The 27,920-nt window shown below is 39.5% G+C and overlaps 1 protein-coding gene across 3 annotated transcripts in view; it reads left to right on the forward strand.

Annotated features, from left to right (window-relative positions):
* The window catches only part of plxna2 (plexin A2), a 494,314-nt gene that overhangs the window by 322,184 nt on the left and 144,210 nt on the right, over nt 1-27,920 (forward strand). For all 3 annotated transcript variants that reach the window (XR_011955408.1, XM_072563600.1, XM_072563601.1), the window contains exons 6-10: nt 2,687-2,810; nt 4,303-4,456; nt 14,101-14,197; nt 19,888-20,002; nt 27,449-27,649. Coding sequence is in view for 2 of the 3 variants with exons in the window: in XM_072563600.1 (XP_072419701.1) it covers nt 2,687-2,810; nt 4,303-4,456; nt 14,101-14,197; nt 19,888-20,002; nt 27,449-27,649 (691 nt within the window). In the remaining variant the exon portion in view is untranslated. The remainder of the gene's footprint in view (nt 1-2,686; nt 2,811-4,302; nt 4,457-14,100; nt 14,198-19,887; nt 20,003-27,448; nt 27,650-27,920) is intronic.

Consider the following 27,920-nt stretch of genomic DNA (forward strand, 5'->3'; position numbering starts at 1 on the left):
ATACCTCTCTGTCCTTGCTTCTGAGCCCTCCTTCCACCACGCAACACCACTCCCCAACCCCACATCCAATCACAGCTCCAAACCCTCTACCTCCACTACTCCACCCTTTGACCTCAGTGATCCTCCATTCTGTGATTCCAATGAGTGGTTTCCCAGCAGCAGCCATGTCATTTGCTCAAACAGTCTCATGTTCTGGAGCGATTAGCCATTGATTGGCCAAAACCTCTAATGAATGTAACTTCCGCTTCTTATTGTGGGGCGGTGAGCGCAGAATGATTGCCAGCAGCCAACCAGCTGCCTGATTTCTGGAAGATCCAGCAAGTTTTCTCACTGTTGCTCACTATGTAGTAATTCTCTTTATGATTTAAGTAGTAATGTGCCTCTAATGTGATAAAATATTTTAATACTGTTACCATGTTCATTGACTTTGAACTTACATTCTGGGATATTTGCTTGTAAAAGGTTCGCAAATTTGTATCAAACCCTTTCCTTAGTTCTAGTACATGATTAATTTAAAATGGGTAATCCCTTTGAGGTTTTAGGAAATAAATTTTGTACAGAAGTGTGAAGCTTTCATTTGTTCATTAACATCGATCATGAAAGTGCATGTCTTTGAAATTGAATTTGTGAAGCAGTTTGCCCAGGTAGTTGTGGAATAACTATTGTTATCTCAGCCTAATGTAAAAGATAATAGGAAACTTTTAAAGATTAGAGAAGAAACATTGGTCCAGCTATGCGTGGGCCCTTTTGAATCCTTCCTTCTCACCGTAAGTTAACTCAAAAGTGATATCTGGTTGCACATTGAATTCATTTGTATTGTTTACTTCAACAACTTCTAGCAGTGGATTATGGCTTTCTGCCCATCTTTTAAACTGAATTATCCTAGAAATCCACTGTCTATACTTTTTTCCTTTTACCCATCCTGGTTTATTAGTGAGACCAAAGTTGGGTTGCAGCATAATATTACATTCATAGAGCTACTGAAGCTATTTTGATCATAGCAGCATTGTGGTGTAAAAGTGTTGGCTACATGGTTGGTGCAAGGAAATATTTGAGCAGGAGAAACTCACTTCGTCCATTGCTTCAATTTGTCTCTCTAATCACCTTAGAATCAAATGAGTAAAACTATGTGACAGTCACATTTGGATACATTAACAAATTTGTATGCTATGATTGCAGAGTGTAATTTCTTCCCATTAATGAATTACTTTTAGCAGATGATGTACAGACGATGAGATTATTTAAAAGATGTGCATTTTTCAGTCAGTATGATAGACTATTCCATCGATGGCACTCGTCTCATTTTCTGTGTATTTGTTGGCAGATCCATCCTGTAAATAGATCATGAAATGACAAAATCATGTTTGAACAGATGGTTATTATTACAAGAATTCCTAAAGCAAACACTATTGTATTAATGATTGAAGTTTTGTCTCGAGTTACATTTGTTCCTTGTGTGATTTATTCGCAAAATGCAATGAATTGTGGGTGTGATATTCTGCTGATTGTAGATTGAGTGGGGCCGATGCAGAATGAGCAACTGAAGTGTATGCCAATTTAGGACTAATTTGTTCATTATAACCTCATTGCTACTTTTCCCAGGGTTTCTCTTCTCACTCTGTCGGCTCAGATTAAAGATCAGCTAAATATCACACATTTTACTTCCCTGTTCTGTTAGTCAGAGTCGGAAGTGACAGATAAATATTCATGACGGCTGCACAGGTAAAGAGCACACACTGGAACTGACTAAATACTTTCAATGGGAATACCAAATCAGCTTTCAGAATTAAAAGTAAATTCATCACTATTCTATCTGTATAAATCGGAGCAGGTTCAAGTATCTAGAGGTTCATAAATATTAAATAATACAGAAATTTCTAGTATACCACTCAGGTTAGTCCAGTACTGAATAAAGCTTGGATGGTATTAGATTTGTAAATTCAGGGTCTTGATTTGTCACCATTAGTTCTGATTTGAAGGCATTGTGTAAATAATGCAAAGAAAGTGACCAGTTTCCCAATTGATATGCAAGATGTAAAAGTGCCAGGTTGGATCAGTGAGTTGGAGTCTGTGCTTCTTGTGGTATATGTGCTAGTTGGGATAGTGATTGATTTGGAGGATGTTGATACTATACCTAACTGTGCTGGAGTTATAGTTGTGGTGAATCTAAGCACAAAGAAAATGTGAGGAGATATTTTACAGGGAAACTGTGCAGCAAAGGAGCTGACTTTTTGCCTTGTCCAGTGCTGTAAACCAAGCAGTTTTATGCAGACTACTGAAAATATCTAATACAAATCTACATATTTCAGCAGTTAAATTCAAGTCAGCACATGCAGCAGACAGATAATTTAAATTAATACTTCCTGGCTCATAAACTGGCATGTTGCAACCTCAAGGGAACTACTATCAGTGTGGGCCATAATGGTCCAAGATCAACGTAGTCTCAAGAGTCTTGGAGTATAAATGAGACTCTAGAGCCCTGGACTACCAATGTCTCTCTAAAAATGGAAAACAATTCGACTTTCATACCACGGGGATCTGAACTGAATTCATTAACTATACTGAGTGTAATGCTGCATTATTATCCAGGGTTGCTTTTTACTAACATCTCCGAATCAGGTAGGTAGATGCCAAGGTAGTTTTAGAACCATTCCCAGATTAATTAGATTCTTTTCTGTTTCCTAAGGTGCTCAAGGAGAGACAAGTGCGAGCGAGCCACGGAGCCCTATCGATTTGCCGCCAGTATTGATCAGTGCGTGAAACTCAGTATCCAGCCAAATAGTATCTCTGCATCCGAGCACAGTGTACCAGTAAGTATTTACCACAAGACCATTATCTTTTAGATTTTTTTCAATTTATTAGAAGAAAGGGAAGAAATGTAGTTGTTACATTACAAGAGTTAAATATTTTTGCCAGTCGTGCTGAAGAAGCCCTCCCACAGCTCTCAGAAATCAAATGGTTACAAAGAATCTTAATTACCTGTAGCACTGATATCATTTTGCTCTAATTCTGTTCTTCTTTTTCCATTGTGTTCTAATTCCTCTTAACTTGCACCCAATTTATGCATTCAATAAAACCATTACAAGCAAGAATCTAATTTTAATTCATGTTAGCCGATTTTTCCAGCACTGATAGTGAGATCCTTTACTAAGTTTGTTACGAGTGGAAAGTAATATATAAATTAATTTGAGAGTTCAAAAATGGACAACTCACATGGTGTCTTCCAAGACACGGAAGGAGCAAATTCTTACATTTAATGTTCTTGCAAGCCATTAATGGAGTGAAATTGTAGGTTTTATCATATTAGTAAAGAATAGATTAAAGTATTAATGTAAGATTACATTGACATTTTAATGAAGGCTTACGTTAAATAGGTTCATTCAAATAATGCACAGAGGAATTGCTTGCAGTGAGTTTGTTGCTTTTATCGGACCGTAGAATGTGGCCCTGTTAATTATCAGAGTTAACAGTTAAAATTGTTTTAACATTTCATTATTCCTATCATTGGTAGTTTAACATGTAGATGTTCACAACATTAGATTTCAACTATTACAGCTCAAAAAGAGCACATTCAGCCTATATAGTCTGTAGCAGCCTTATCAAAGAGCAAAAACAGAAGTTGCTGGAAAAGCTCAGCAGGTCGAGCAGCATCTGTGCAGAGAAATCAGAGTTAAGATTTCTGGTCCAGATTTCCTCAGAATAATGTTCTAAGGAAGGGTCACCGGACCAGAAACATTACTCTGACCTTTCTTCACAGATGCTGCTCGACCTGCTGATCTTTTCCATCAACTTGTGTTTTTGTTTTTAGTTTACAGCATCCGCAGTTCTTTTGGATTTTATCAAAGAGCAGCTAATTTATTCCTATTGCCCCAGCTTCTCACTGTTACTGCAAATGCCTCGTACTGACAAAGCCCTGATGCTCTGTACATGAACATATCTGAGCCACATTGAACACTGGAACAGTGCTGGCACAGGAATTGTAGCGCAATTTCTACACAGGTGGGAGGCCATTTATCCCACTGTGTTCTTGCTGACTTTTGACATGATAAATTTGTTCTGAAAGCCATGAGGGAATATTGAAAATTTTTAAAAAAAGGTGCCGCCTTGTAATATATTTGGAGCTTCTGCTTTGGGTGTATTGGTTGGACAACAGAGCTTGCTTTTAAGTCTGTTTATTAGTAAAGTAATAAACACTTAATGCTGCTGTCATAGGAATTATCAATAGAAATACATTTCTCTCCCTCCAAATCTGACATCTCTGATTTTGAGGTTCCTGAATTCTGCACATTCTCTTTTCTACAGCTTATTCTGAAAGTTAGTGATGTTCCAGATCTTTCTGCTGGCGTTGTCTGTGCATTCGGAGGGTTGACCGAGGTGGATGGTCAGAGAATGGGCGACAAGATAATGTGCATTTCACCGGCTGCGAAAGATGTACCTCCCATTCTTGCAGATCAAGGTAAAAGCAACTCAATGAAATCAGCACTTTCCTCCACTAAATTAAGTCCACTCTTTCTGCAGCTAAAAGTACTATTTTCCATGTTTACTATTTAATACTTTGACTAACCTAGTAATATATTTACAAAATAATTTGTGGCGTAACTTTCTTTTTTTGATTGCACTTAATTTTTCAACCATGGTATTCTGTTTTCCTTTAAAAAATACCTTGAACTCTAACATCATACATGTGTGGAGGCTGCCATTTTCTTGTGAGGTATGTAATTGAGAAAGGAAACATAACTTGTATTCATCTAACTCTGATTTCTCTTCACAGATGCTGCCAGACCTGCTGAGATTTTCCAGCAACTTCTGTTTTTTTGCTGTTTGATAAGGCTGGTAGAGACTATATGGGTTGAATAGTCTCTTTTTATGCTGTAATATTCTATAATTTGACATAACAAAGCATCCCAGAATGATTCATGTGCTTCAGAGTAGAATGAGACAAAGTATGACACCAAGCCACAAAGGCATTATTAGGGCAGATGACTGGGGGAGATGATAAAATTGTGGTATGTCACTGGGGTGGTAAGCCAGAAGCCTATACTAATGTTATGCAGGTCTAGGTTCAAGTGGCACATAAGGAAATTTCAATTCAGTTAATAAATCTGATATTCAAAAGTTAGTCCTAATGGTGACCATGGAACCATGGGGTAATTGTTGTAAAAGCCCATCTGTTTCACTGATCTTCTTTTAGGAGAAGCAAGTGTGCCATCTCTACCTAGGTGGCTCAAATCTAATTCCACATCCACAGCAATGTGGTTAACTCTTAAATAACATCCTAGCTGGCCTGGCAACCCATTAAGTTGCACTGTTACGTCAAAGCAAACTGGAACCAACCCAGATTTAACGGAGATTGCAGGAGGACATGCTAGGAGCACCATCAGACATACTTAAAAATGAGATATCAACTTTGTAAAATTACAGCACAGGATCATGTCCATACCAGATAGTGAGTAGCAGGCCTAGGACCAGTGGTGTGCCAGAAGGATCGGTGCTGGGTCCACTGTTTTTTGTCATTTATATAAATGATTTGGATATGAACTTTGGAGGTATAGTTAGTAAGTTTGCAGGTGACACCAAAATTGGAGGTGTAGTGGACAGCAAAGAAGGTTACCTCAGAGTACAATGGGATCTTGATCAGATGGGCCAATGAGCTGAGGAGTGGCAGATGGTGTTTAATTTAGATAAATGTGAGGTACTGCATTTTGGAAAGGCAAATCAGGGCAAGACTTATGCACTTAATGGTAAAGTCCTAGGGAGTGTTGCTAAACAAAGAGACCTTGGAGTCCAAGTTCATAATTCCTTGAAAATTGAGTCACAGGTAGATAGGATAGTGAAGAAGGCATTTGGCATGTTTTCCTTTATTGGTCAGAGCATTGAATATCGGGGTTTGGATGCATGTTGCGGCTGTACAGGACATTAGTTAGCCACCTTTGGAATATTTTGTGCAATTCTGGTCTCCCTCCAATTTGAAGGCTGTTGTGAAACTTAAAAGGGTTCAGAAAAGGTTTATAAACCCTGATGAAGGGCTTATGCCCGAAATGTCTGTTCTCCTGCTTCTTGGATGCTGCTTGACCTCCTGTGCTTTTCCAGCACCACAGTTTTCTACTGTAGCATTTGCATCCACCTTTAGCCAGAGGTAACATGTGCATATTCATCTCAGTCCTCACCTGAAGGCCCCAGCATCACGGAGCCAATCTTCAGCCAATTCACTTAATTCCAGGTGATATCAAGAAACAGTGGATAAACTGCAAAGATGATGAATGCTGAAAGCATTCCATCATTAGCCTTGTAAACTTGTGCCCAAGAGCCAGCTATGCCTCTAGCCCAGCTCTTCCAATGCAGTTATAATACTGAGATCTACCATAATGTGGAAAGTTGATCAGAAATGTCCTGACCACAAGAAATAAGAGAAGTCCAACTCAACCAATTACTAATGTAAAAGTCCACTTTTGATCATAGGGAAGGTGATGGAAAGAGTCATTGAGATTGCTATCAAGTAGTATTTGCTGAACAACACCCGGGATTTGACTCAAGCTGAGTGGCTCTGGTGAAGCGTAAATTCTGGCCTCATTACAGTCTTGGTCCAAATGTGAACAAAAAAACTGAACTATCGAGGTAGCTTCCCTTAACATCCAGGCAGCATTTGACTAAGAATGGCAACAAGGAGCACTACTATTACTTAAATAATCGGAAATGGGGAAAACTTTCTGCAGGTTGGAGTCATAGCCAGCACAAGGAAGATCTTTGTGGTTGTTGGGGGTCAGTCCTCTCAGCTCCAGGGCATCTCTGCAGGATTTCAAGGTATTGCGCTTGGCACAACCATCCTAGGCTGGTTCGTCAATAACATTGTCTGTATCATGTCAGAAGTAGGAATGTTTATTGATTACATGGTCAGCACTGTTCATGACTCTGCAGATACTGAAGTAGTACTTATTCAAATAGAGCAAGACCTGGACAAACATTTATATTTTGAGCTAATAAGTGAAAACAAGAGTGAATTTAACCATTCTCCCTTTTGGAGTCATCACTATTACTGAAACTCGATCTCAGGCCATTGACTAGAAACTGAACTGAATCAGCCATATAAATACTGTGATTCCAAGAGTAGATCAAACAGTAGGAATTCTGCAATGATAGCCTACCTCCTGACTCCCCTAACTGTTCATCATCTACAAGCCAAACATCAGGAGTTTGATAGAATAGTATCCACTTACCTGAAGGAGAGTAACTCCAGCAGCACAAGTTCGACACCATCCAGGATAAAGCAGGCAAATTGATAGCATCTATCCACTTCTTTGAACATTTGCTCTCTCCAACACTGTGAGGGCAGTCGTGTGTACTATCTCCAAGGTGCACTGCAGTAATCCAGCCAGGCTCCTTCAACAATATTTTTGAACCTGTGACCTCAAATAATGAAAAGTGCAAAATTGGCAGAACATCCAATGGGAACCACCTGTAACTTCTCCTCCAAGTCACACACCATTTTGACTTGGAACGTTGTTGCATTCCTTCATTGTTGTGGGGTCAAAATCCTGAAACTCCCTTGCTGTAGCATTGTGGCTGTCCCTTCACTGAAGGAATGTAGTGGTTCAAGAAGGCAGCCCATTACCACCACCTCCAGGGTATTTAGGAATGAGCTCTAAACACTGGCCTAGCCACTGATGCCCATATACATTGCAAGAAAAAAAAATCTAAAATTTGACCAAAGAACTGGCTTTAGTCAATGTCTTCAAGGAGGAATTTGAGAAAGCAAGCAGGGAGCAATATTGGAATATGAGGAGAAGGCATAGCCACCTCTGGGAAAGCAAATATAATTGGGAATGCACAAGTCATCAAAATTAGCGGAGCACACAAAACTCCAAGGATTGTAAGGCTGAAGGAGATTATACATGTCAGGGCAAGTGGTGGTTTTAGATCTCAGTTGACATTTAGTCATTGTTAACGGTATTTCTCCTGCTTGAAGATCGGCACCTTCCACTTTTAACTGGAAGATGAAAGATAGTTCAGTGTATATGATTGTGGAGAGGAAGTCCAGCCTATAAAGCTTCTCGTGAACTGTTATTCATTCAGCTCTCTTCCTGGAAGGATAGCTTCTTTTTAGATCCTTTGCCAGAAACCACAAAGTGGATAATCACTCTGTGGCTAACTACCAGTGTTACTTTGCAAATTATTCTAAGAAAGAAACAACTCCGGATGAATGGACATGATTCTGTAACATATGTTTATACAGACCCACATTGTCTGGTCCACAAAAAAAAATGATAACACTTTATTAACATTCTATTATGCTGCTTTAAATAGCAGAAGAAAGGTACTAGTACTACTGCTTCTTGCAAATACACCTCACTCACGACATGTACGCGCTCTGATTATGCCCTTCATTCTTTCATCTTGGCAAAACAGACATATTTGAATATTTCTACTTTGAGCATTTTTATGGTTTTTTCTCTAAGCAACTAGGCCATGTTTTGAGAACACCAGCCTTGTCCAAGAGCAGAAATAACTTGCCTTTACATAGCAACTTAGCATATCCTCAGGTCATTCCAAAGAACTTAATTAATTAAGCGCTTTAAGAATGATTACTGCTTCCATGTAACAAACTTACTTGTGGCAAGGCCTAACAAATGGCAAATATGAAAACTGAGCAGTTAAGTTTTCTACTTGTTGTTCATGAAGGTTTATTGGCCACACGACCAGGAGATCTTTGTCCTTTGAATAATTAACTTCAACTTCTGTGTTCACTATGTAGCTATGCCCTTAGCAGAATGTAGAAAAACATGAAGCTAAATCAGTCCTCTGGACATCTGAACAATTAATATCCTTCAATCATTCATTTCCCATGGCTCCCTGAGTAGTCTACTTATCACTCTTCTGTGCATTAAGTAGTTTAATCTAAAATGTCTTTGCATCTTTCTTCTTCTAAGCTTGATTCTGTCTCCTGGTTGAAGCAATCCTATGTCAGAAAGAGGCTAATTTAGTTATTTGCTTAAAAATCTTTCTTGATCCTTCTCCAGTTCAAACAATCCCAGGCTCATTAAACTTTCTTCCTAAACTGCCTTCAACCAGGTCCTGTTTGGGTGCTGTTTAATATATCATATGAAACGCACCTCCACCCATGAAGTGTTGCCTTAGCCATACACAGAGTTGTCATCTTCCTTGTCTCTGGGCATTAAATCCATAGCCAAGTCACTGAGGTGGCAGTGTTGCTCACCGATCAAAGCTGACACGAAGCGTGTAGCAAAAGTATATACCTAACCAGAAGCCACTTTTGAAAAGGTGGTTGAGTTCAAGTGGGGTAATCAGAAAGCTCTGAGAATACGTGAATCAAGCATTAAAATAATGAAAATGTAAAGGAGACTGGGCTAAGAAAATGACTGAATAGAAATTGAATCTATTTGCTTAACATTTTGGAAGTGTAAATGGGCATGAAGTCAATGCTAGTGTTGTGTTTAAAAAAACATCCACTCTAGATATGAGAACAATTATTGTTATAATGGAACTTGTTGTCATGTTAAGCAGCCTGGAAGTTCCTGAAGCTGCAACCAGCCAAAGCAAACTAAGTTTACTCGAACATTCCATTTCTTGTGGGCTGGTATTTATTTTAACTTTGTGGAGGCTTTCACCTTTTCTCACGCAATTAAAATTAAGTAGAGAGCTAGCAGCTTTGTGATACCCTAGTCCGTTAGTAACCTCTGATAAAATGTTACAGAAACCTGTTTTGTGATTTAGTTATTGCTGTTATATAGGAAATGCAATAGTTTGTAGTACTTTTTCCACCACAATTCCCTTCCTTAGGACATTACTTTAGAGTCATTAATCTCCAGCTGAGTCAGCATCTGCTTTTTACTTTGTGGGAAAGCAAGAACCTCTCCTTGCAGCATTCCCCGAATACTACATTGAGCTTTGATTATGTGACTCAGTCCAAACTCAACAATGTTCGAACCATCAGTGTGAGTGTTAACAACTTAGCAACGGTGAAGCTAGAAATTGAATATCTTAAAGTTGTTTTTGGTGGAGGGAAGTAAAAGTGCTACTAAAGCCATATCGATACCACCAAATGCAGCTCATTTTTAACAGAAGTCCTCAGTCTGAAATGTTAGCCTACTATGGATGATGGAGCAAATCAGAGGGTAGGAGATCTGAGCTGAGTAGGTCACCTCCTGATTCCCCAATTCCTTTCCACATTCTACAAAGCACAAGTCAGGAATGTGATGGAATACGCGCCACCTGTCCTAGTGGGCACAGCTCCAAAACTAGTGAGAGTTTTGGCACCTTCCAGGATTGGCATCCCATCCATTCAGTGTTCATTCACTCCACCACCAGTGCCTGATGGCAGCAGTGTCTACCATTTACAAGATACTTTGCAACAACTCACCAGGGATCCTTCGACAGCATCTTTGAAATCTACTAACTCTACTACTTTAAAGGACAAGGGCAGCAGGTGCTTGTGAGCACCATCACCTGCAAATTCCCCTTCAAGCCCCACAGCATCCTGGCTTGGAATCTAGTTTCCATTCCTTTACTGTCCTTGAATCCCTACCCCTAACCTTGGAACTCCCTCCCTGGATTGCAATGATTCAAGATGACAACACACCACCACCTCAAGGACTGTTACGCATGTGCAATAAATGCTGTCCTGGCCAATGAGACCTGCATCTCCTACAGAATTTTTTTTAAAAAGCATAAAGAATATAAATGCAAAATATACTGTTGTCATTGTAGTAAAGGTTCCTATTTTGCACAAGCATTCAAACAAAACTACATAACCCTGCAAGAATGCAATTGTAAAGCAAACAGTAGAATTGGAAAATTAAAATTCCATGTAGTTTAGTAAACTATGAAATCCAATTCCTGACCTCAACACTGGGTGTACTTACTGAACATACAACCAACGTTCCCACCAGTTAATATTACAGCAGTTCCCAGCAGTTTTGTTTTCTTGATTTTTCCATATCTGTTTGTTTTCATTTCTCTTTCAATGTCTTTTCTCAAGAGTCTTTCTCTCTTCTCAAGTTCTTTTCCTTTTTCAATCTCACTCACTCTCTTCCATTTTCATTCTCACAGTCTTCGATTTGTACTCATTTGTTTCACTTCATATCTTTCACTCATTTTTTCGTGAGCTTTTCTCTCTTTCTCATTTATTTACATCTCTCTCCCAAGTCATGCTGCTTTTTCTTATCACATCTCTTTTGCATCGACAGTCACAATATAAAAAAAATCAGTGCCACAAATGAGCAATCACCATCACTCTGCTTCTCAGTTGACAGAATACATTTCTAAGTCCTCTATCTTTAACCATTACTAAAGGGAAGAAGCAGCTGAGGACTCAATGTAATCACGTTGAAGCAAGTTTGAGTCAAATTACTGTAGCTTCTAATTAATCCGACAGCACTCATGATTTGACAAGCCCAGAGCTATTGTTTTATTGAGTGCTATTGAAATTGTACTGTGGTACACTTGGTACCTTCCCAAACTTGTATTTATGATCAGGAACATGTCGTTTGTTAATTAGGAAGGAGAATAACTTAAATGGGAACATCTTAAATTAGTTGTAGACAATTAGACACAGTTTTGATCATCATTGTATTACATCCCATTAATTGATTCGTTGTTTGTCTAATTTAAGGTCCTTTCATCGGTTAACAATTAGCATTTCACGTTGTGACCAACACACTTGGCCTTTGAAAGAATAAGTCTTCAAGAATGCACAAAGCAAACAGGGGAATTTACGACTCTTCTGCATGTGAGGAGAATCAGATGATGTGCTAGTAATTAACAACATGCTAGTCTGAAAGCTTCGGATCTTGGAAATTAAGATGACTCAAACTTGCTTTGCACTGGGATGGGAGTGACAGGTGCAGCTGGCTTAAATTATCACAGGGATTGCCATTGAGCTGTAGTGTCTGGTAGAGGTAAGGTTACTAAAGGTTATGGTAAAAATATTGTTATCTGGCACAGGAGACTCCTCTGAGGTAACATCCAGAGTATCACCAAGCCAGCCATTTGCATCTTAGCTCACCATGGCAGCATTAAATGTATCTCCAAGTCATTTAGAGGAGACTTGTAGGGTTTTGGCTATTGTAGAATAGAAATAATTAAATATTAATTTTTTTTTGCTAAAACTTCTTATTCTACCTTTGAGAGCCAATGAATACAAAAGACAGCTTAATAGGTCCCATGATGTATTATCACATGATTCAGCCCTTCCAATACCGCTCCATCTCCACACGTTACCCCCAACCCCACCCCCACTACTCAAACAACCTGGAAGTGGTGAAGTTGCAACAGCTGAGAACAGTTAGTGGTTTTGGAGCAAAGTAAAGTTAAACCAGAAGCTCAAAGTCAAGGTTATTGCCTTAAGAAAGCAAAATGATGAAAAAAAAAATCAAAACTGAAGTTAATTCTAAACCAGAGCCAGTTTTTGGAGGCCAACAAAGCTAATGCAGAAAGAGGAGTCTGAAAAGTATTCAGAGCTTTCAGCCGTGAGGAATTCTTAAACCTGGGAATTATTCAGACATCATCAGCTGATTTCAGCCCAGGCGCTAGCGGGCAAAGCCCATTGGCAGCCCTCGCCTCTACTTCAGTGATGGCAAGAGGAGTTCAGTACTTAGTTGGTTACCACTTCTTGGGGTTTGTAGTTTTCTATCACCGCCTTCCAAACAATGTCTCTTCAGACATCAAGTCACAAAAAAACAAATCAGAGGATTGTGTCGTTCAAAAGGCATTAATCTGCACAGCAAAAGAGAACTTTCAGCTTTCTGACATTTTTTCTTGTAAGTTTTGTTTTCAAAATGCACTAAAGAGCCTTTACACAAGTATGCTTGGTGTATACACAACAGAACCTGGCCATTTGACCAAATAAATTCATGCTGGTGTTTTATGCTTCACTAAAACATGTTCCCATCCTTCCTCACCTGACTAATTCTGTAGCCCCTCTATTTGTTTCTCCTTCATATTTTTAACCAAAATCTCCCTTACATGCATCAGTACTTTAGGTTAGATTAGCTATGGTATGGAAACAGGCCATTTGGCCCAACAAGACTACATTGACCCTCCAAAGAATAACCCACCGATATCTATTCCCCTACCTTATATTTCACCTAATTCACCTAACACTATGGGCAAGTTAACATGGCCAATTCACCTGACCTGCATGTCTTTGGATTGTGGAAGGAAACCGGAGCACCCAGAGGAAACCCACGCTGACACAGGGAGAATGTGCAAACTCCTCACAGACAGTCACCCGAGGCAGGAATCAAACCTGGGTCCCTGGCACTGTGAGGCAGCAGTGCTAACCACTGAGCCACTGTGCTGCACTATTCCCATGAACTACTCACGGTGGGTAGAGTATTCTATGTTTTCAACACTCTTTGGATAAAGAAGTACTGTCTGAATTCCCTATTGGATTCCTAGGTGATCAGATTATATTTATGACTTATAGATTTGCTCTTCCCCTCAAGTGGAAATGCATCCACTGTTTCTTCTCTATTAAAATCTTTTGCTACGTGAAAGACCTCAATTAGGTAACCCTTGCTTTTTTCAAAAAGATACTCAAGTTGACCATATCTTTTCTGATAAATGTTAATTGTTTCTGCCTTAGGAAGCTAGATCATCAGATTTATGTTGAGACATGAACTGAGCAGAGATGAAGTGAGGCGTAATTTATAGAAAAATCTGTTGAAATGATAAGCAAAAATGCTTAATTTAAAGATTGACTGAAATAGCCTTCCCAAATTGGAGTATGGGTGAAAAATCTACCAGTTTTGGTACATTTTGATGACTTGAGCATTTATGCAACTTCTGTTTATTCCACATCTGAAGGTGTACTGCCTAGCAGGTACCCTTCCTGAAATAATAACTGAAAATGTTTTGGTTAAGCAGCGTCAGTGAAGAATGAAACCGAGTTAATATTTCAGATTAATGACCTTTTTCATCAGCATATTTACCTTGGCTTTCAATGAATGGTAATGATTTTCCAGTAGCAAGAACTAGCTGATAACCTATTTACTTTGTTAATTTAAAATTTTAATAAAATAAACAGATTTGAGGATCATAATGTTTGCTTAAGCATACATTGACTAAATGCTGTGTTTCTCTTAGATTGGATTGGGGTGAGCCTTCAGCTGAAGTCCAGAGAGACTGGAAAGATGTTTGCCAGCACTGAATTTAAATTTTTCAACTGCAGCGTTCATCAGCTGTAAGATCGATTTCTATTATGTTTTTAAAAATAATTTGTAAATGTATAAATTCTTGTGCTTTAAACCACTGGCCCATGGCGGCTCAGTCTATGCAAATCTCTTCGACTGATTATTCAAAAATGTCTAATTTATCTGTGCGATACATGAGGTGGTATTGTTAAGACCTTCAGTCATTTGTAAATTGCGTTTAAAGTAACCGTTTTTTTTGCAGCATGATTCTCATGTTTTTTAGTCAGTGCTGATGTTGATAAAATAGCAATAAACCAAACTGAAACCATTTGTAAACAGCAATTTGGGAAAAAAAACTCTTTGAAGTACAAATGCCCCATCTAAACCGGCTACTTATTGACTACTAGCAAGAGCAGAGAAAAGAGCTTGTTGCACATTTATAGCAACTCCAGGGCAACAAACCTTTAACAATCATTGGCAAAGTGACTCACAAAAAGCAAAACTTTACATAAAGCATTCAGTAAATGTGTTTTCTGTTATTGCTGCTAAAGTTTAGCCTTTGGTGTATGCATCCTTGAGTGTTGATTGCTTTGTGTTAAAAGCATTGTTCCAGGGTATACAACACTTGCAGTCCCAATCCAAAACTGAAAATTAAGGAGCAAGTTAAAAATCTTGCATTGTTTACCCATTCATCTGCTCCCCTCACCATCACCACCACGATGTGCTCTCTGTAGGTGCAATGTTATGAATAAGAAGGCAGCACCAAGAATGCTGTACCAGTAGCTCTCAGTAAATGCATTTTGCCAATAGACAACTGTATGCCAGGACTACACATCGGTGTACTGGCCATACACTTCAAATTGTCAATTTACTGTCAATCAACATGCATGTTCAGCCATTGAGCATATTCAAAACAGAGACCAATTATTGGATACTAAAGGAATTAAGGATTAAGTGGTGATTGCCAGTAGGTAGAAGCACATCCATGGTTTTATTGAATGGTAGACTAGGTGCAAAGGTTTTATTTGCCGATATCTACCCTATTTCTGATGTAACTTGAAGTCAGGAGCAGTTCTGTAATGTGGAGCTATGCCCACCAGGGGCTGAAGTCCTTTTCACAGGATCAGTATCGCCAGCAAGTTGAGGAAACTTGCATGTCATCAGTCCAGCCTGGATTTGGATCCAGATCCCAGAAATGAAAGGTCAATCTATACTACCAAATTCCCCTTTTAACATGATTCTCTAGATGGGATTAACACTTGGTTTTATAGTTTATTTTTCCACCTTCCGCGTAGTATTAAGTATCCGAACAGCTACTTGTATCATACAACTAGATACTGATGTTCACACTATTCTATTCCAAACATGATTTTCTCCGATCCATATGTCAAAATGTATTGATGCTTATATATAAATTCTCAATGACTACCCTTACAATAATTTTCTAATAAGCCAAAATCTAAATTCTTTCTTTCTGGTCTAAGTTAAGTCAGATTCTTAAATATCTGGGCAGAGAAATTTGCTCGAACTACTTAGGAGGATTTAAACTAGTAAGGTGGGGGGGTGGGGTGGGACCCAGGGAGATAGTGAGGAAAGAGATCGATCTGAGACGGGTACAGCTGAGAACAGAAGTGAGTCAAACAGTCAGGGCAGGCAGGGACAAGGTAGGATTAATAAATTAAACTGCATTTATTTCAATGCAAGGGGCCTAACAGGGAAGGCAGATGAATTCAAGGCATGGTTAGGAACATGGGACTGGGATCTCATAGCAATTACGGAAATATGGCTCAGGGATGGGCAGGACTGGCAGCTTAATGTTCCAGGAAACAAATGCTACAGGAAGGATAGAAAGGGAGGCAAGAGAGGAGAGGGAGTGGCATTTTTGATAAGGGATAGGATTACAGCTGTGCTGAGGGAGGATATTCCCAGAAATACATCCACGGAAGTTGTTTGGGTAGAACTGAGAAATAAGAAAGGGATGATCACCTTATTGGGATTGTATTATAGACCCCCCAATAGTCAGAGGGAAATTGAGAAACAAACTTGTAAGGCTATCTGTAAGAATAATAGGGTAGTTATGGTAGGGGATTTTAACTTTCCAAACATCAACTGGGACTGCCATAGTGTTAAAGGTTTAGATGGAGAGGAATTTCTTAAGCGTGTACAAGACAATTTTCTGATTCAATTTGTGGATGTACCTACTAGAGAAGGTGCAAAACTTGACCTACTCTTGGGAAATAAGACAGGGCAGGTGACTGAGGTGTCAGTGGGGGAGCACTTTGGGTCTAGCGGCCATAATTCTATTTGTTTTAAAATAGTGATGGAAAAGGATCGACCAGATCTAACAGTTGAAGTTCTAAATTGGAGAAAGGCCAATTTTGACGGTATTAGGCAAGAACTTTCGAAAGCTGATTGGAGGCAGATGTTCGCAGGTAAAGGGACGGCTGGAAAATGGGAAGCCTTCAGAAATGAGATAACAAGAATCCAGAGAAAGTATATTCCTGTTAGGGTGAAAGGGAAGGGTGGTTGGTATAGGGAATGCTGGATGACTAAAGAAATAGAGGGTTTGGTTAAGAAAAAGAAGGAAGCATATATCAGGTATAGACAGGATAGATCAAGTGAATCCTTAGAAGAGTATAAAGAAAGTAGGAGTATACTTAAGAGGAAATCAGGAGGGCAAGAAGGGGACATGAGATAGCTTTGGGAAATAGAATGAAGGAGAATCCAAAGGGTTTTTACAAATATATTAAGGACAAAAGGGTAATTAGGGACAGAATAGGACCCCTCAAATATCAGCAAGGCGGCCTCTCTGTGGAGCCACAGAAAATGGGGAGATACTAAATGAATATTTTGCATCAGTATTTACTGTGGAAAAGGATATGGAAGATATAGACTGCAGGGAAATAGATGGGTGACATCTTGCAAAATGTCCAGATTACAGAAGAGGAAGTGCTGGGTGTCTTGAAATAGTTAAAAGTGGATAAATCCCTAGGACCTGATCAGGTGTACCTGAGAACTCTGTAGGAAACCAGAGAAGTGATTGCTGGGCGTCTTGCTGAGGTATTTGTATCGATAGTCACAGGTGAGGTGCTGGAAAACTGGAGGTTGGCTAACGTGGTGACACTGTTTAAGAAGGGCAGTAAAGACAATCCAGGGAACAATAGACCGGTGAGCCTGATCTCAGTGGTGGGCAAGTTGTTGGAGGGAATCCTGAGGGACAGGATTTGGAAAGGCAAGGACTGATTCAGGATAGTCAACATGGCTTTGTGCGTGGGAAATCATGTCTCATAAACTTGATTGAGTTTTTTGAAGAAGTAACAAAGAAGATTAATGAGGGCAGGGCAGTAGATGTGATCTATATGGACTTCAGTAAAGCGTTTGACAAGGTTGTTCATGGGAGACTGATTAGCAAGGTTAGATATCATGGAATACAGGGAGAACTAGCCATTTGGATACATAACTGGCTCAAAGGTAGAAGATAGAGGGTGGTGGAGGGTTGTTTTTCAGATTGGAGGCCTGTGACCTGTGGAGTGCCACAAGGATCGGTGCTGGGTCCTCTACTTTTTGTCATTTACATAAATGATTTTGATGTGTGCATAAGAGGTACAACTAGTAAGTTTGCAGATGACACACAAATTGGAGGTGTAGTGGACAGCGAAGAGGGTTGCCTCAGATTACAACAGGATCTGGACCAGATGAGCCAATGGGCTGAGAAGTGGCAGATGGAGTTTAATTCAGATAAATGCAAGGTGCTGCAATTTGGGAAAGCAAATCTTAGCAGGGCTTATACACTTAATGGTAAGGTCCTAGGGAGTGTTGCTGAACAAAGAGACCTTGGAGTGCAGGTTCATAGCTCCTTGAAAGTGGAGTGGCAGGTAGATAGGATAGTGAAGAAGGCATTTGGTATGCTTTCCTTTATTGGTCAGAATATTGAGTACAGGAGTTGGGAGGTCATGTTGCGGTTGTACAGGACATTGGTTAGGCCACTGTTGGAATATTGTGTGAAATTCTGGTCTCCTTCCTATCCGAAAGATGTTGTAAAACTTGAAAGGGTTCAGAAAAGATTGACAAGGATGTTGCCAGGGTTGGAGGATCTGAGCAACAGGGAGAGGCTGAACAGGCTGGGGCTATTTTCCCTGGAGCATCGGAGGCTAAGGGGTGTCCTTATAGAGGTTTACAAAATTATGAGGGGTATGGATAGGATAAATAGACAAAGTCTTTTCCCTGGGGTGGGGGAGTCCAGAACTATAGGGCATAGATTTAGGGTGAGAGGAGAAAGATATAAAAGAGACCTAAGGGGCAACTTTTTCACGCAGATAGTGGTACATGTACGGAATGAGCTGCCAGAGGATGTGGTGAAGGCTGGTACAATTGCAACATTGAAAATGTATCTGGATGGGTATATGAATAGGAAGGGTTTGGAGGGATATGGGCCAGGTGCTGGCAGGTGGGACTAGATTGGGTTGGGATAGCTGGTCAGCATGGACAGGTTGGACCGAAGGGTCTGTTTCCAGGCTGTACATCTCTATGACTCTATCTGAATTAACAACAGCTCCCTCTATAGACGATGGTTTCACCCAAAGGCAATCCATAATATCCTATTCAGATGCCCATGTCAGTGTATCTGCTGACTGACTTGTATCAGTATAATACTTTGTGAAATTAAAGAATTATCTCTTCCGCATCGCTGAACTTATATTAAAAAAAGTATAAGAAAATTCTTCGGTATTTCTTGAGAAATTAAAGCAGATGTGCACAAGATATTCCCTTGCTTGTTGTCTACAATGCTTGCCATAAAAATGTAGTATTGGTGCACCATATTTAATGGGATATTAATTTGATCAAATATGGCTAAATTTCAAAAATAGTGTTATTGTGATTAATATCTTATTCTAAACGTCATCATCAGTGAGGACCCAAATCAATTTTCAAGCCATTCTTGACTGGATTGCTGTTTCCAAATGAGGGCTGATTTTGTTTGGAGTGATTACTGTCAGGGAGGTTCATATAAAGCTGATTGTGTTTTCCACTTCTGTGTGAGGCACTTACACTTTCTGATTTTCTTGCTGCATTGTTTCTGACAATGCGTATCCAAGTGTCAACAAGGAACATTGGAAGTTGTAAATTAAACCTTTTATTTCAATTAAGCAGAAATTGTATGGAGCGTTGGATAGATTATATTATACTTAAGTGTGTGCTGCTGTGCGTTTTTCCATCTTGCCGAAAATTTAGATGTGTGTTCACACCTGTGTTGTGCTAGAATCTGTTGTCATTTAACTGCATTGAAATTTCAAGCTATTGAGCAAGGTAAAACTGAGATGTTGATCGCCCTTGTGACAAGCTGGTTTAATAGATAATGACATTTATAGCTCAGATCACAACTAACTTCATCTCCCAATATTCAAATATTGAGAACAAAAAGATCTACAGTATGAACAAAGACATCTCAAGAAACCATGTGATTATATATTAGTAAATGTTAAATATCTGCTGTGAGGTACCATTGCTCTATGTGTGCTATATGTAAAAACATTGTAAACCATTGCTTTCTATGTGGATTTGCAAGTCTGTTCACAGAGCAAAGAAGAAATCTTACCACTACTTGGTTTCCTAGCTATGGTTTAAGATAAATTTGACTGCTGTAGCGCATTTTAGCCAGAAAACACCCATCTCAATTTTTTTTTGCTTCTTTATAATCTGTATCTTTTGCTGCTCATTTGTTTTTGTCTTTCTGCCTCAGGTGTCTGTCGTGTGTGACAAGTGCATTTCGCTGTCATTGGTGTAAATATCGGAACCTTTGCACTCATGATCCAAGCATTTGCTCTTTCCAGGAGGGACGGGTCAATGCATCAGAGGTAATGAATTCTCATGTCATGCTGTGAGAGACACCTTCACTGTCTACTAACATATTGGCTTATTTAGAGACTATTGAATATAGTTACCCATTCAAAAATATTTTAAAGAATGTACATTAGTAGTATTATCAATGTTTGGAAGCTCATGCCAAGGTGTTTTATGTTGGAAATTTTGAGACGTTTAGTCTGCACATTAAACCAAAGATGCTTCTATGTGGTATGAAGCCGGTGAAAACACATGACTCAATGTCAATGTGCAAAGCAATTTGACAAAGACCTACTCATTCTGTAATCAATACTGGTCCAATCCAGAAGGTAGAATTTCTCAAAAGTAAAGATTGAAGATCTATTGATGATCTATAGGATGTTTTTTGACATGTTTTGATGTGAACCAGTGATCCTCTACAAATATAAAAAATATTCTGGCTAATGTATCAGGTTTGTGGTTAGATCCAACTCCCACAGGAAGAGAGTAATACTGGGTTATGAGTCAGCTCTCATAAACTTAGCTACAGCATAATACAGAACAGGAGTGACAGAGGTCTCAGAGGTCTCTTGCCTGACCCTTCTTTTGACTCCAGTCAAATACTGTGGGAACATCTAAAGCTGGGGAAATAACAAAGTGGATGCATGAGTATTTGCATATAATATTAGTCATTGTGTTAGTCATTTTGTTTTTCTTTCTGTTGCTAGTCTTGTGAGCTGTGGTTTCCATGATAAACTAGGACTTTGGGAATTATTCTACTCAGGAGAACCTTCTGTGTTTGTTGATTGGCCTGTTAAGCCCTTGATCATCTCAGGCTTTTTAGACAGTTAGGAAGCATTATTGAACATGTGGGAGTTGTAAATATGGGGAAAGAGGTCTTGAATGTAAAGTAAGACAGTTGGCATGTATGCCAATAGCTAACCAGTTGGCTTTGTCAACATTTTTGAATTATGTTAATTTATGGAGATTTGTGCTAAAATTGGATTGTGTTTTGTCAAAAGTAATGTGATTGTCACCAGCCTTTGACTCTCACAAGCATTTACTTTTGAGGAAATCTTATATGACAACCTCATCTCTAGCTAATATTTATCTGTCAAACCTTGAAGAATTGCCTATATCAATATGGATTTGATCACAATTCCTTTCATTGTGAAAAGAAAAAGAGCATCTTGTGAATTGTAAGCATTTTGCAGCTTTTGGAAGGATTGTTTTGAGTCACCGTAGTCTCAGTTTGGCCTTGGGGGTTATTGGTGGCTTGATTCCTCTTTACCTGTGACCCTTGCAACATCCATTGCTCCCTGGGTCTTTGGATTTCCTTTCATAGTCTTCCCAGCTGTAGATAATGTTAAATGAATAGACTCTGCATCGCTTCCTCTTCATTTCTCCATTTATAGCAAATGCAGGCAAGGAAATGCTAATAGGGAGTACTATTATGAGGCATAGACATTGTATTTATGTAAACTTGGTAGAAAACTGAAGAAGGCTATTCTCCAGGCAGCATAATGCAAATAACATACAATCCTTGCATTAGATCACATTGATTGGTCAAATAAAATTATCACGAGATCGATGTAAACCGGGATTATTCCTTTACATAAGTACACAGTAAACCTACAGATCGTCTTAGTGGAAAATAGACAAATGAAAAACGTGATGTAGAAGTAGTCGGGGCAGTCCTTTAATAACTTATGGTTTATGATAAACAGAGTTTAGCTTAGCCTAAATACATCTAGCATTTTGTGACTGGACTGTTGCCATCATCAAGAAACAACTTATATGGAACATGAAAACAATTTAAGGAGTTGCTTCTTAAAGATCTAATCAGAAAAGAGTAATTGAAATAGGCCCCACTATCTACAGAGAGGCATAGGGAGAAGGGGAGGCCAAAATCTGACAAACAACCTCGCAAACATCAAGCAGATAAACTGACATTTGAATTGAATGGCAAGAGCTTATTGTCATTTTCCTGACACTTTTAACCTGGCAACTGTCCATGACTGACTGAGCTGCTGCTGGTTGAGAAAACCAATAGCAGGAGACAGCCACTGGAGGACCTTGCTGACTGTAAATTTGGAAGGACAAAGTGGGGGAGGGTGGGAGAGATGGCGAGGTATCTGCTGCAATGGGGTGGAGAGAGAGTGTGATGCCATAACGGGCTGGAAGGAAGACCATTAATTGTGTCAAGGCGAGAAAGAGAGAGACAATGATTTGCAGATGGAAGGTCAAAGGCTTCCTTTAAACTTTCTGCTGTTGATCATGAATGAGGCAAGTGTTTAATGTCAAGTCAAAAAAAATTTCCTAGTGGCTAATTTACTACATTATCTATTCCAGTACTCTGTTTCGTGATTGGTTAAGTCTCACAATAACTGCAACACATTGCTGTTCATTTCAGAATTCTAACAAAACCAGAAGCTGCTCGATTTATGAGTTGCAACACTTGGTAACTAAGTGCTGAAAGTCCTCTCATCATTCAGAAGATGAATCATATTTCACTGGGAACCTGCTAATCTCACTGTAATTAGTTACTGAATGCAGGACTGCACCTTTTGCACACAGAAGATTAATGTTACTTTATCAACAAACAGATGTTCCTCTCGGTTACATTAAAAGTGTAAGATTAATTATTTTTTTCTTGTGAACTACATACTGCCCAAATATAACTACATTTTAAAAAATTTCTTACCTTTGTCCTCCCACTATAAGTTGGATTCGCGCAGTAGTGCTGTTTAACACTTTTTGTCAGCATAGACCTTAGCCCAGTACAGTCAATGAGATTATTTCAGAAGCGAACTGAGTGAACGTGGCAGACAGCATTTATATACCCCTTTAACTAAGTCCCTTGGAACTCTGTACTCTCAGATCCAGCTCTGGCATTGTAGTCAAACCTGCTGATAAGGATGGTGCTGTTGTTTAGTGGTGTACTGATCTCTACCTTGCAGAGGCTGATCACCAGCCCTCAAGCACACCCTCTTATCTCCTCCTGACTGTGACTCTATCATTGAGCATCCAAGCCATTGTTTTCATGACTTATCACTAATGTCATCGCATCTGGGAACCCCTTCAAAGTCCATAAACAGGACTGCCCCAGCAAATCCATTGTTTCAGCCTGCTCCTGCTCCTCAGAACTTATTTCTTTGTACCATTTCCTTCACCCGTCTGGTCTCTTCTCACTTACGTTTGTGATTCTTCTGATGCTTTACATCAGTTTCAATATTTCCAGTTTGCTGGCATCACCTGCTACCTCTGCCATGGGCATGCCATCCCTCTACACATCTATCCCCCTGACAGGATGGCCTTCAGGCTCTCAGCTTCTTCACTGGAAGAAAGTCTGAACCTTTCCTCTTCACCACCAATACATCCTCCCCCACTCCCCACCCCCCAAACCTGGCCAAGCCTGTCCTCACTTTAAACAACTGCTCCTTTTAACTCCTCATATTCTCCAGATGGAACTGTCCCTGAACTAAATCTCTCCATCCTTCCCACAACTCTCCTGTACATTGATGACATCATTTGTGCTACACCAGTTCCTTGTCTAGAATTGGAAAAATGTATTGACTTTGCTTCCAGTTTCCATCTTTCCCTTTCCTTCACCTGGTCCATCTCTGACTCCTCCCTTCCCTTCTCAATTACCAGGGATAGGCTGGCCACTGATATCCACTACAAACCTACTGACTCCCACAGTGACCTTGACTATACGTCCTCCCTGTAAATATTCCATTCTTCCAGTTTCTCCTCCTTTGTTGCATCTGTTCTGATGTTGCCATCTTTCATGCAGGGACCTGAGACATGTCTAAGTTTTTCCTCAGCTGAGGATTCCCCACCACTGTGGTTGACAGGTCCCTCAGCCATGTCTGACTCATCTCTCACATTTCTGCCATCACCCCTTCTCTTCCTTCTCACAATCCCTCACTTTCTACCCCACCAGCCTGTACAACCAAATGACCATAAACCACCATTTCTGCCACTTCAGCATGCATGCCCACCACCAGATGCATTCCCCTTCTTTGTCAGCATTGCAAAGGGACCGTTCCTTCTGAAACAGAACAACGTATCTATTGTCAACCAATCACACTTCCCATTAGCATTATTGAACGTGCATTTATGTCTTGGATTACTATTAGCAATCCCTATTGAACTTTAGTTGATGACAGCTTGACTGAGCTTTAAACGCAGTGAAACCTGTGTAAACTGACTCTTGCATAAGGGGACACTCCCTAAAGACAGACACTTACAGACCTAGATAAATTGCTTGTTAACATATACAATAGACACTGACACCATAGGCAAAAAATCAGTTAGGAGCTACAGACAGCTTTCACTGTAGCAGCTTGTTGGAAAGCTGCTGGTTTGAAACATTCTCTGAGTTAGGATCAATAGCTTCCCTTTTCATTGCCACACTTTCTTGGAGCCCATCCCTTTCCTGAGGTCAGAATGTGCTGATCAGTGCATGGTGGCAGTGGGACTTGTGAAGTAGCAGGAGCTCTCTACCTAGCAACCAAACTGGCAGAGAAATCATTCTGTTTTTGTCATTAAATGCCTTTGTGGCTCTATGCCAAGGTAAGAGCAGGTATAGATGTGAGTTTTTTAAAAAAATACGCTCATCTAGCAGAAGATTTTTATTTTGCAAACTCCATTGCCATCTCATGCTAATCTGCATGCATCAAGCTCACCAGTCTCCCAAATCAGAGAAAGTGGAGGAAAAGGAACTGATGAGGTTGTCATTGCTGTCCCAGCACTGCAGTTACACAACCCTTCAGTGGATGCAGGCAGCTCCTATCCCCCTGATTCTATCACAATCATCAACATTACCTGGGCTTTTAACAGTAAACCCACTTCTTTGAGGAACTTAGACTTTGGAGAGTGCAAGTGTATGACCACCCCATGTCTTTCTGTCTATAGGGGGATGGACTGGCCTGAGATTCCAGCTATCGGTCGTTGTGCTGTAACCTCGCTGCTCAACCAGAAAGCTACCATTTCTCTCTGACACATAATGTGACCTGTTGTGTTTTCTCTCCCTGCTCCAAAAAACTCTGCTTTAGAAATTCACTTCACTAACACAACCTATCATCACTTTACCTGTTTATTGTTTGTCTTGTGACTCATGTAATTCTGATAAGTGGAACTGAGAAAGACAGTACATTTTGAAATTACACTGTGCTCAATGTGAGAAGGGTTTGTGATGAAACAAGAAATCAGACTGTGAAACTGTGAAGTGAACAGAGCTGGTAGTGTATGGGAGAAGGATTCTTAGCATTGTTGCTGTTGATTAGGTATTGATCATAATTTCAGCTGGTTCTACAAATTGTTGGTAAAATATTTAGTACAGGCAATCCTTTTGATAAATAACGCCACCTGCAAAAAAAGGACAAGTATGTCAGTTCCTAAGGTGAATGTCATTTGCAAATTTCACTCTTTTTTTTAAAGAATCTGAATTGCTTGTAGTATTGATATTTACAGAACAGCAAGAAAAAGAAACACCTGACCTTATTTTTGTTGAATCTGTAACAGTTAACAGATGTGTACAGAACTGATTCTATCCTCCTTAATATGTTTCTTCTAGGCTAGACAACAAGGTCTGCATATAGTTTGGCAGTTCATCCTGTATGTTACTAACAATTATTTCTATCTATAAATTTATCAACTTCTACTCTTGCGTGAAATTTACTCTAATTTCAATTTCACTCTAACTGCGTTTGTGTGAGTGGTTCAACCATCCACTTAGTTTAAACTCTGACAGATGAAGTGAGGTAGGGGGTTGGCTGGATGTTTCAGAGCTTCTAAAACGAGTTAAACAATAGTGGAGGTGAGTGGGTAAAGACTGCCACTGAGTTGTTGTTGTTGCCTCTCATAGTCTTGTGTTCCACTGTAAAAGGGTTCTTTAGTGATGTGGTGAGGATTTAAAAGTGTGGTATTTCATTCAATTTGATATGGTCTACCATTTGATTTGAAACAGAAAGTAGCTGCAAAATTAATCTTGATTGGGAAGTTGTGATGTAAAAAGAAACAAATCATTGAAAGTACAAGCAGAAATTATTAATCTTTTTTAATGTTTGAGACACTATGGAAGAACGTACCCATTTTTGATTGATATTTCTGTTGCAAAATTGCCATCTAAGGAAGTAGATTAATATTCTCATTTCATTCTTTCATAACAAAAGATAGCACAAATATATTGGTCCTTGCTAGTAGCTTACGTAGTCCAAAAAGATGTGTAGGTTAGGTGAGTTGGCCATGCTAAATTGCCCATGGTGCCCAGGGATATGTAGCCCAGGGATGGATCAGCCATGGGAAATACAGGGTCACAGTAATGGAGGTGGTGGGGACAGTGGGGGTGGAGGGGGGAGGGGGAGGGGGATGGGGGGTGGTGGGGTGGTGCGAGGGTTGGGGGGGAGGGGTGGGGTGGGTTGGTGTCTGGATGGGATGCTCTTTGGAAGGTTAGTGTGGACTCAAAGGGCTGGATGACCTGCTTCCACACTCTAAAAATTTTATTCTGTGATTCTGTAACATTGGTGTCATTATTCAACAATACATTGACATGTTCTCTCTTTCTAGAAATTTAACTTTACAATTATTTTTTGTTTGTGATTTGCTTTCACATTGTGAAATCTGTAAGGCATCTTGGGAGCTGGTATCATTTGTCCTTTCTGCAAGTTGCCCCTATTTTCAAAATAGCCATTGTATTCACTGTAAACATTTTCCCAACAATCTGTTGGTCCAAGTGAAAATTGCTTCAATACCTGATCAACTATAAGAGCATGAAGAGTCCCCTCCCTATTATCAGCATGCAGTTCTGTTCACTTCATGGTTTTGAGGTCAAATTTTACACTTCATAACAAACTATTCTCACATGGAGCAAAGGTGACACATTATGGTAAAGTATTATTCAGTAATAAATATCTATTTGTCTACAAGAATTCAGATGTGTGCATTAGGAGGTAACTTAGATTTCTAATGCAGTGTCTTGCACATTCAGAATGCTTATTAAGAATAAGTGCAATCACTTATTATATCGACAATCACGTCAGCTAATGTGCAAAGAGCAAAAAGCATGAATAACAAGATAATCTGCTTTCTAACTGATGTAAAAAGATTGGCTACGACATTGGGAAAACTCATTACCTTATATAGTGCTATTAAATATTCTCGTAGCCAATTGAACGAATAAGTGAAGCTTTGTTTGTCTCAGTTGAAAGATAGCATGTATAATACATTCATTTTTTAGTACTGAAATGTTAACCTAGGTGATTTACTAGTGCTCATGATGGGCTTGAATCTGCAATCTCTGATAGACAAGTGCAAGACTGCTACATACTGGGCCAAACCGATGAAAATGATTGGCATTTGTCCAAATAAGATTGTCATAGGATCCAGTCACCTTCATCCCCATGAGTACCTTGTTAAGAGCACTGAGCTACTTACCAGGCTAACTTTGATTTCTGTTTTGATCCTTTCTCATTTAGGATTGTCCACAGCTGGTGCCCTCAGATGAGATTCTTATCCCAGTTGGAGAGGTGAAACCAATCACACTAAAAGCACGGAACCTGCCACAGCCGCAGTCTGGGCAACGGGGATATGAATGTATACTTAATGTACAAGGAGTAACCCAACGAGTGCCAGCTCTCCGATTCAACAGTTCGAGTGTTCAGTGCCAAAACAGTTCGGTAAGTAGATAATTTGTCTCCGTCATCTTAATATATTCAGTTTGTAGTCACGCAGAAATTAAGTATAAGTCAGATTTTAGTCTAGACATTGTTACAGCACACTGTGTTAAGCATTGATCATTCTGAAAGGATGGCCATGTTCCTTTACAATCCACTGGAGATTACTAAATTGGAATCTTTTAAAACTTGAAGCAACTTTGCTCGCTAGATTTAATCATAAGGTGATAATGTTGAATAAATGACAGCTTCTGGTTGTCTATTACATGGAAAG

The sequence above is a fragment of the Chiloscyllium punctatum genome, chromosome 45 (genome assembly GCF_047496795.1).
Source record: "Chiloscyllium punctatum isolate Juve2018m chromosome 45, sChiPun1.3, whole genome shotgun sequence".
NCBI classification, from domain to species: Eukaryota; Metazoa; Chordata; class Chondrichthyes; order Orectolobiformes; family Hemiscylliidae; genus Chiloscyllium; species Chiloscyllium punctatum.